Source organism: Chiloscyllium plagiosum, chromosome 4 (assembly GCF_004010195.1).
Source record: "Chiloscyllium plagiosum isolate BGI_BamShark_2017 chromosome 4, ASM401019v2, whole genome shotgun sequence".
NCBI lineage: Eukaryota > Metazoa > Chordata > Chondrichthyes > Orectolobiformes > Hemiscylliidae > Chiloscyllium > Chiloscyllium plagiosum.
Genome location: NC_057713.1, coordinates 62503936 through 62514627, shown reverse-complemented (window position 1 = coordinate 62514627; position 10692 = coordinate 62503936). Strand labels below are relative to the sequence as shown.

General features: G+C 38.7%; 1 protein-coding gene across 6 annotated transcripts in view; it reads right to left on the bottom strand.

The window, feature by feature from the left end:
• sntg1 (syntrophin, gamma 1) overlaps nucleotides 1-10692 on the bottom strand; it is a 517427-nt gene that overhangs the window by 38453 nt on the left and 468282 nt on the right. For all 6 annotated transcript variants that reach the window (XR_006311406.1, XM_043688307.1, XM_043688306.1 and 3 more), the window contains 2 exons: nucleotides 7048-7119; nucleotides 1399-1551 (listed from right to left, as the gene is read on the bottom strand). Coding sequence is in view for 5 of the 6 variants with exons in the window: in XM_043688307.1 (XP_043544242.1) it covers nucleotides 1399-1551; nucleotides 7048-7119 (225 nt within the window). In the remaining variant the exon portion in view is untranslated. The remainder of the gene's footprint in view (nucleotides 1-1398; nucleotides 1552-7047; nucleotides 7120-10692) is intronic.

Below are 10692 nucleotides of genomic sequence, written 5' to 3'. Positions count from 1 at the left end.
ATTGACATCCCTCCCCAGGTCTCAGTTTCAGGAGGGGGCATATCCTAAGAACATGACATAGATGCCCTTCCATCTTCCCACCAAAGTTTCCACTTCAGGTCTGGGTATATGTGGGCAATGTCTCACCAGATTATGAAAGATTCATATTGGCCATAGAATTACACAGAAAATGTGCTGACTAAATACATTTATTCGAAAGTAAAGCTCTAGCTTTAAGCTTTTTTCTAAAACTATTAGCCTGCTGCTGCTATTTATTTTCAACGATTATTTAGTTCAGCTCAGCTGTAATTTCAATTGAACTGTCGAATCACTCCCTGCCCCCCACACCCCCCAAACCAACTCAATGACTCTACTTCTGTATCAGTGAGCAACATTTGTTCTTTGTTGCAATGTTCTGTTGTGCACTTGATCCTGTAGTGCCATTGGCTTCCAAAGAAATAAAAATTTTAAAATACCACCCGTTTTGCACTGTCTATCCCTGTTTGTTGCAAATGTCTGTTCCTTTTATTGTCATTTTGAGCATTCATTGAAAAAGAAAAGATTGTGAACTGAATGCATTACACTTGCTGAGCAGCCACTAACATCAGCAGGGAATCTAAAAGCAATTTGTCAGCTGAATCTGACAATGTTTGCACCCCTTGTAGTTTGCTGGATTTATGAGAGATTCCAGTGACAGAAGTTTTTTTTTACATCACCAAAAGCATTTTGATTTATTCAGGAAAGCAAATGTTTGAACTTTAAGTCTACTTTAAAAATAAAAATAACACACTTGCTGGATTAGAACTCCTTTCTTGTTTCTAAAGACCCTTAGCTGTTCTCTGCAGGTTACCTAATGCATTTAAATTAACTGTAAGAATATGTGACACCACATGTGCTAACAACACCAGATTAACCTTGGCAAATCTTCTGCTGTTGTTAATAATCTATAAATTGTCATCTTTTAATGCTATGATTCGTCAGGAGAAATAGGAATAGAGGGAAAATTTCCTCCTCTCTCATTTCTATTATGTTCAAGTGTAAATAGATTGCGTATAATGAATTCATCATGACTGAAATCACAAATGTTTGCAAAACAGCTACAATTAGAATTAGAATCATAGAATCCCTACTCTGTGGAAATAGCCCCTTTGGCCCAACAAGTCCACACCAACCCTCTGAAGAGTATCCCAACCAAACCCATTCCTCTACATTTATCCCTGAACACTATGGGCAATTCTCATCAAAAGAGGGATGGTCTTGTTCTCAGGTAATTGGAAACTGTTCACGGAAACTTAATATTTCATATGTTGGTAGAATTATCAAAATAACTTCCAAATACTGGGGAATGCAATGCATACGAACTAAAAGGAGCATGAATCGCATTTATATATATCTCCAAAAGCTTAGTTCTGGTAGTACCTGTATTCGTTCCACCTCCAGGAAGGTTGCCATCTGAAAGGCCTTTTCCCAGAGAATAAGTTCATATTCTAATTCCACACTGAAGATAAGGTCCTCTCCATTTTCTGTCTGAACACTAAAACAGTGTTTCCGCCGGTCCCACAGGTCACTGTCCTGATGAAAACTAAAGTTATATAATCTGGCATACATCAATTAATGTTTTCACCTAATACAATTATTAAAGACATAAACCACAAGCACAAGTTTTGATGCAGACACATTGCTAATGTTTCAGTTCTAAGCTGAACATTGGAGGAGGTGAGACTGCCTGCTGCATGCTGCTTGCACTTGGCATTATTGTGGTGAAAAATGATGTGTGCCTTTCTCTTTTCCCACCGGTCAAATATTAGCTGTAATTGTTTTTTTTTTAGTACAGCGTTGTATCATGGAAGCCAGCTTTATAAAGGAAAGGTTAATATTTCAAACTTACTACTTGAGTGGGCTGCTTTTCACTACTTGATTTAATGAGAAAAGATACCAAATATAAAATCTGAGCTATCGCGATACATCATCACAAAACATTTGTTATGCCACAGTTGGAGTACTGCATGTCGTCCTAGTTTCCAAATAACAGGAAAGATATTGAGACAATAAAAATGATGCATCACAAATTTACTGGGATATTGACTGGTTTGTAGAAATGCAAATAAAAACACACTTGTACAATTAGAGTTGGTATTATTCATCTTTTTTATAGAGAGTTTTTTAAAATTCTGAAGCGATCGAATAGTTTCGATAGAAAAAGTGCAGTAATCTAGAATAGTGGGACATAAATATATGCTTAGCTATGAATGATTAAAGACAGATGGTAAAACAAAACATCTTTCTAAAGGATTTTCAGGCTGTAGAACACTCTAGAGTTGGTGACAGAAATAGAGACCATGTTGGGAAAGCTTGATTGCTGCTTCAACTACATGTGAAATGAATGGAGTTAGGGCTTTACCCAATGGTAGGGGATTTATTGAAGTACCATCGATGAGTTAAAGACAGCAAATAAATGCTCTACCCTAGGTCAGAGGGTTTGGGGGAGGTGAATGAGAAATTGACTGACTCACATCTTTCATCAGCCAGCAGGAAGTTCTGTTTAATTGCCCCACAAAATCATCTTGAAACAAATCTGAGCAGTAAGGACTGCCAGTTATGCTGTACATTGAACAGTCTGCCGATTTGAGCATGAAAACTGCAAAAAAGGGTCTTAAAGCTTTTATAAAAATAGAGGTGTATATTTAAGCTGACTTGTAGTTAAAATAGATGTGTTCGCTGCTTGTCTACTTGCAGACTTGCCTGGAAACGTTGATGTCTTGATGCCTTCATCGCATTTTGAACCACTGATTCCCAAAGAAGCAGGTAGCTGAAAATTTAGCAATAGGCTAACAAGGTCTTGAAAGAAGTAAGGACAAAGAGCATCATGAGAAGCAAAGGTTTAGGATAGGCACAGAAAGGTTTGCTGCTCATGTAGAAATAGCAATATGGCCTGGATGGATAAAACCACTTTTCTCCGTGTAAGAAATGCCATGTAATTGTCCATAATAACATTACTTCTAGTGCGTACAATGCATTATTTGCAGATTTTAACAGAATTTTTTAATGTGATTTACGCAATGACTGATCTCAGGTAATTATACTATTTAGAAAATTCATTTATTTAAGCTTCATGTTAAATTAACATTAAAAGTAAGCTTAACTTTAATTAAGTTCTGTAGAAGTTCGGAAGTTTTGCCAAACAGAAGAGAGAAAGTAAAGCTAATGGCTAATCATAGCTCTGGGCAACGATGTGGGAGATCTCAATGAATCTGTTTTTTTCCAGCTGAAGTAAAGCTCCTAATGTAAAACAAACAATAACAATTTGAATCCTCAATATTCAAATGTTTTCCCTGATTGTGCTGCTAAGATTTTCCCATATTCGTGGTTGTCACTGAAATTATTTTATTTTATTGTCATTACTTCCAGAAAATATAGTGAATGGTTAACATGCAGGACACACATTCTCTCGGTCATAAGTTAAAAACTCATTCATCATTACAATAACTGTCCACAGAGTTGCAAAGTCACTTTTTCATGCTTTAGAATGACCTTGAAACTCCATGAGCTCTGTACCTCAAGGCCACCTGCAAATACTGACAATTATGAATGCCTATTAAATGAGCAACAGCAAGCTATGATGATCGCCATTTTCCTCAAATACTTCTTTACTCCTTAACAAAAAAAATGCATAAAATACTTCTTTGGGCTGTGGTTTCCTTATGCCTACATCCCTGCAACCTGACTTTATCTCTCAAAGACTCTTAGATGTGGTTATAAAAGATAAAAGATTTTCAACACTTCATAATATAGCAAACTCAGTTAAAGTGTTGGAACAAGTTCCTAAATTTAAAAGTGATAAACAAGTGTAAAGGAAATCTATTAATAGATTAATTCAGTCAGTTTTGCTTACAAAACTGTTTTAAAGCTACAAAGCATTATCTTTCAGAACATCCCTCTACTGCACAAAAACTAAATAAAATACAACAAACTCTGCCTTTCAGTTACTGCTCAAGTTTCACCTTTGACAAAACAGAACCTAAGCAATAAAAATTTAATAATGAAGCTTTTTTGAATATGAATGCACAAAAACTTCATATCAGCAACATACAGTAATGAATATGTTCCTGAACATTCAGATTTCCTTCAGCCATTAAATTAAATGAATAAGGTAATACTTGAAGTAGCAATGATAGCTGGAGAGAAAATTTTGTCATGCAGAGGATACTGCTTCTGCTTCTGATCCAGAAGCTCTTGATTTCAGTCCCAACTCCGTGACTTCATGACCATAGAAATTATTAACCTGCAAATCCTTCTAATATTCCTACAACAGGTGATAAGAACTCGACAGTCTCCTCGTCAGCTTTCTTATTGTGGACATAGAACATAGGAACAAATGGAACAAAGGAACAGGAGTAGGCCATTCAGCCCCTTGAGCTTGTTCTGCCATTCGAAGAGATCATGGCTGATCTGTGATCTAACTCCATATACCTCCTTTGGACCTTATTCTTTAATACCTCTGTCACCTCTACCAGCCTTTGTGCATTGAAGTGCTTCCTAGTATCTATTCCGAACAGTTTGGCCCTACTTTTGGCCTTATGTCCCCTCGTTCTAGAATCTCCATACTGTGCAAATAATCTACCTTTATCAACCCTATCTTTCCCTGTAATATCTTGAAGACTTCAATTGGATCACTCCTTGATCTTCTAAATTCCACAGAAAATAGGCTTAATTTGTAAGATCTCTCCTGTAGTCCAGATTTCATTTTTGTAAACCTACATGGTACTCCCTCCAAGGGCAATATAACCTTCCTAAGGTGTGATGCTCTGGTCTGCTCACAGTACTCTAAGTGGGGTCTAACCAGAGTTTTGTATAACTACAGCATAACTTCTGCATCCTTATACTCCAGTCCTCCAGATATATAGGCCATTACTTTCTGCACCTGTTTGTGGCATTTTAAAGATCTGTGCACATGAACCCCCAAGTTTCTTTGGACATCCAGTGTATTCAACTTCATACCATCCTGGAGGTCCCTGATCCATCCTCTTTTCAGACTAAAATGGACAATTTCACATTTGCTTACACTGAAATCCACCTGCCACAATTATGCCTGTTCGCCTAGTCTATCGATATCCCTTTGTAATTTTGTGCTACCATCTATAAGTGTCTATAATGCTGCCTAATTTTGTGCCATCAGAAAATTTGGATGTATAACTTCCTATGTCTTTATCCAAATGGTTAATAAATAAGGTGAATAATTGAGGCCCTAACACAGATCCTTGTGGGAGGTCACTAGTCACAGAGAGTTTGACTACTTTCTGTCATCTGCCACTCAACCAATTCTCCAGCCATGTCAATAACTTGCCTTCAATTCTGTGGGCTTCTACCTTAGTTAACAATCTTTTATGTGGGACTTTATTAAAGGTCTTCTCCAAGTCCACATAAACAATATCCATAGACTTTTTCCTGTTCATAACTTTGGTCAAAAAATTAAATAGGGTTTGTCAGGCATGAACTACCTGTCATGAATCCATCTTGGATCTCCCTGATTAGCTGAACATTTTTGATGTATTCAATTAGCCTATCTTTGATTATATCCAACAATTTCCCCACCACAGATGTTTGTCGAACTGATCTGTAATTTCCTGGTTTTCTTCTTTCATCCTTCCTAAAAACGGAGTAACTGTTCAATTTTCCAATCCAAAGAGATGATTCCTGAATCTAGGGAACTCTGAAAGATTATCATGAAGGCATCTACAATATTTCCTTTAACACCCTCAGATGGAAACTGCCATGTCCTGTGGATTTGTTATTCTTTAATTTCATCATTATCATTGTTTTACTTACTTTAATTTTATTTTGACTCCGATCCGTGATTAATTTGCTCTGTATTTCTGGTAAGCAAGCCTCCTTTTATACTGTAAATACTGAGGTAATGTTATTATTCAACATGTCTGCCATTTCCCCATAGGTATTGACAATATTGCCACTTTCTATCCTTAATGGGCGAAAATTGTTCCGACCACTTGTTTTTTCTTTTCGTAACTAAATAAATGTTTTCTTATTAATTTTGTGTCCCCTAAAAGTTTCCTTTCATAATCCCTTTCAGTATCTCTTATAATCTGCTTTGTGGCCATTTGCTGGAGTATATATCTTTTGTCATTCACCAGGATTTGTACTGATTTTGTGATTTTGTAAGTCCTTTTGTCTAGTTTTATTCTGTCTTTTATCTTTAAAATGTCAATGTCTGTAGTGCAGCTTTTCCCTTTCAGGTGTCTAAACTGGTTCTGCATTGCATTAAATTTTCTTTAAACATACTCCACTTTTCTTCACCCATTAGCCCATTTTACTGCTGTCTCATCTCGCTTCCTAAAATTCTAGTGATAAATGCTACACTGAACTCCAGAATGTTACAATCACTATTTGATAAATGTTCACACACAATTAGATTACTAATTAAATTCTGCTCAGTACTAAATCCAATATTACTTGTCCCTCTGTTGCATTCAGGTCATATTGTTGTAGGGAACTATCTTGGACACACTTCAGAAACTTACCGCCTTTTTGACAGGTGCTTATCTGCCTCCCCAAATCTATGTTAAATATAAAATCGCCGAATGATACGACTGTTTTTGTTACACATTTGTTGAATTTCTGCATTTATACAATTTAGCACTTCAGAGCTGCTAGTAGGGGGTTTGATATACAACACCAATTACAGTTTTACATCCTTTACTTTTCCTCATTTCTATCCCCTCTTACTATTGAAGTGATTTTGTCTCTGATCAGAAAGGCTATTCTACCCTCTCTGTCATTTTCCATTCTCTGCCATGTTCGTGCAGTGGTATTCTACAAGCTAACGTCTGGTGAACCTCCTGCAGGGTAGTATGTTCAGCAGAAAGAGACAGAAGCATGTGGCCTGTCTGCTTCATTTGTCATAAGATGGCATAAGCTTCAAAGACTAAAACAGCTCATTGGCAATACTTTGAAATTCCATGGATTTATACACTGTTCTGAGTCATGTTTGTTGGTAATTAAAATAGCACATTAGCACAGTCCTGTAAATACCAACAGTCTATTTGCTCATACCTTAAGAATTTTGCACATAATTTCATAGACTGTGTAACTCCTCACTGCTTTTGTCCAATCCAATGTAGTCACCTGAGAAATGAATTGGATATTTAATTATTTGGGCAATTTAGCTTTTAATACAGAACATGACTTGAACATGATTAGTATTTGTGACAATCAATAGAATGATGACCAAAAGAATAAAGTTAATTTATTCTTATTTGTTTAGGAAGATAACATTTAGCAGGGACTGAAAATCAAATGGTTTATGAACCATGGTGGGCTTTGAGTTTTGCAATCATAAATACATTTTCCCATCCTTTCCTGAAATTTTTATTCACTCCATTTTGTAGCAGCAGTGGGAGCAGTGACACCGAGGACCGGGAGCTGCTCGGAATTAAATTTCCCTTCAAAAGGACTTACCTCGAGTGCCAACGGCCTCCATTTTGCAGCAGAAGCGGTGAGAATGAGGAACTAAGTGGGAACGGTTGAACTGCACTCTGGGAAGGTGAGTGAACAGATATATTTGGGCAGTAGCTAAAGCTGAGACACTACACATGTAGTATCTCCACCTGCCCTCCTCCACTAACGAGAAAAAAAGACTGTGGTGTGTAGATAAGGTAAGGCTTTTCAATTTATTTTTTATTGTGTGATTGGTAAAAAAATTTCTTTTTTCACTTATCTATTATTTGATATTATAGTTGGAGTAAGTTAGTTTAAGAGCAAAAATGGCAGGAGATCTCAGACCCGTGACTCCTTCATGTGCAGTAAGTGTGTCCAGCTGCAGCTCTTGTTAGAATGTATGATGACTCTGGAACTGCAGATGGACTCACTCTGGAGCACCCGTGATGCTGAGGAGGTCATGGATAGCACATTTACCGAATTGGTCACATTGCAGATTAGGATTGTTGAGGAAGAAAGGAAATGGATTACCAAAAGGCAGAGAAAGAGCAGGAAAGCAGTGTAGGTGTTCCTGCGGTCATCTCCTTCCAAAACAGGTATACCATTTTGGATACTGTTGGAGCAAGTGGCTCACCAGGGGAAGGCAACAGTAGCCAGGTTCATGGTACCATATGGCAGGAAAACGAGTGGAAGGGCTATAGTCAGAGGAGATTTAATTGTAAGGGGAGTAGATAGGCAGTTCTGTGGTCAAAAACGAGACTCCCGAATGGTGTGTTACTTCCCAGGTGCATGGGTCAGGGATGTCTCAGAACAACTGTAGAACATTCTGAAAGGGGAGAGTGAACAGTCAGTATATAGCCACCAATGATATGGGTAAAAATTGGGATGATGTCCTACAAGCAGAATTTAGGGAGTTAGGAGCCAAGGTAAAAACTAGGACCTCAGAGGTAGTAATCTCAAGATTGCTCCCAGTGCCATGTGATAATCAGAGTAGAAATGAAAGAAAAACAGGATGATTGCGTAGCTTGAGGGATAGTGCAGGAGGGAGGGGTTCAGACTTTTGGGACACTGGGACTGGTTGTAGGGAAGGTGGGACTATTACAAATTGGACGGTCTACACCTGAACAGGACTGGAACCAATGTCCTAGGGGGTGCTTTTGCTAACACTGTTGGGGAGGGTTTAAACTTATGTGGCAGGGGACGGGAACCAAATAAGGAGATTAGTGGACAGTAAGGAGGTAGTAACTAAAGCCTGTAAAGAACGAGATCATGAAGTTAGAATGACTAAGGGGAAGAGTAGGCAAGGAGCAGATGATGAACGCAAAGGGACTGGTGATCTGAGGTGCATTTGTTTTAACACGAGAAGTGTAGTAGGCAAGGCAGATGAACTTTGGGTTTGGATTAGTACCTTGGAGTATGATGTTCTTGCTATTACTGAGACTTGTTTGAGGGAAGGGCAAGATTGGCAACTAAATATCCCAGGATATAGATGCTTCAGGCAGGATAGAGAGGGAGGTATAAAGGGTGGAGAAGTTGCATGACTGGTCAGAGAGGATATCACAGCTGTGCTGAAGGAGGGCACTATGGAGGACTTGAGCAGTGAGGCAACATGGGCAGAGTTCAGAAATAGGAAGGGTGTGGTAACTATGTTGGGGGCATACTAAAGGCTTCCCAACAGTAAGCATGAGAAAGAGGTACAAATATGTAAACAGATTATGGAAGGATGTAGGAGCAACAGGGCGTGGTGACAGGAGCTTTTAATTTTCCCAACATTGACTGGGATTCACTTAGTGTTAGAGGTTTAGATGGAGCAGAATTTGTAAGGAGCATTCAGGAGAGCTTTATACAGCAGGATATAAATAGTCCAACTTAGGAAGGGGCTATACTAGACCTAATTTTGGGGAATGAGTCCGGCCAGGTGGTTGAAGTTTCGGTAGGGGATTATTTCGGGAGTAGTGATCACAATTCTGTAAGTTTCAGAATACTCATGGACAAAGATGAGAGTGATCTAAAAGAAGAGTGCTAAACTGGGGGAAGGCCAACTATAGTGAAGTTCAATAGGAGCTGGGGAATATGGATTGGGAGCAGCTGTTTCAGGTTAAATTCATATTTGATATGTGGGAGGCTATTAAAGAATGGTTGATTAGAGTGCAGGACAGACATGTCTCTGTGAAAATTAGGGATAGAAATGGCAAGATTAGGGAACCGTGGATAACAGGTGAAATTGTGAGACTAGCTAAGAGGGAAAAGGAAGCATACATAAGGTTAAGGGGATTGAAAACAGATAAAGCTATGGAAGAATATTGGGAGAGTAGGAACAATTTGAAACAAGGAATTAAGAGGGCTATAAGGGGTGATAAAATATCTTTACAAACAAGGCTAAGGAAAATCCCAAAGCCTTTTATTCGTATACAGTATAAGGAGCAAGAAGGTAACTAAAGAAAGAGTTGGCCCAGTCAAGGACAAAGGAAGAAAGTTATGCGTGGTGTCAGAAAATCGGTGAGATTTTAATGAGCACTTTGCATCGGGATTCACCGAGGAGAGGGACATGACGGATGTTGAGGTTTGGGATAGAATTTTGTTTACTCTAGGTCAAGTCAGTATAAGGAGGGAGGAAGGTTGGGCATTCTAAAAGGTATTAAGATGATCCCCAGGTCCAGATGGGATCTATCCCAGGAACTAAGGGAAGTGAGAGGGGAAATAGCTGGGGCCTTACCAAATATCTTTGCAGTATCTTTGAACATGGGTGAGGTACCAGAGGACTGGAGAATTGCTAATGTTGTCCCCTTGTTTAAGAAGGGTAGCAGGGATAATCCAGATAATTATAGACTGGTGAGCCTGATGTCAGTGGTAGGGAAGCTGCTGGAGAAAATAGTGAGGGATAGGATCTATTCCCATTTGGAAGAAAATGGGCTTATCAGGGATAGGAAACATAGTTTTCTGCAGGGAAGATAATGTCTTACCAACTTATATACCCATTTCAAACAGGTATGCAGTTTTGGAAAATGTAGGGGGTGATGGATTCTCAGAGGAATGTAGCACGAACAGCCAAGTTTCTAGTATTGAGACTGGCTCTAATGCAATGAGGGGTACGTTGGCTTCTAAGAGATCAATTGTGTTAGGGGATTCTGTAGTCAGAGGTGCAGACAGACGTTTCTGTGGCCAGCAACGAAAAAGCAGAATGGTGTGTTGTTTCCCTGGTGCCAGGATCAAGGATGTCTCAGAGAGGGTGCAGAATGTTCTCATGGGGAGAGGGGCCAG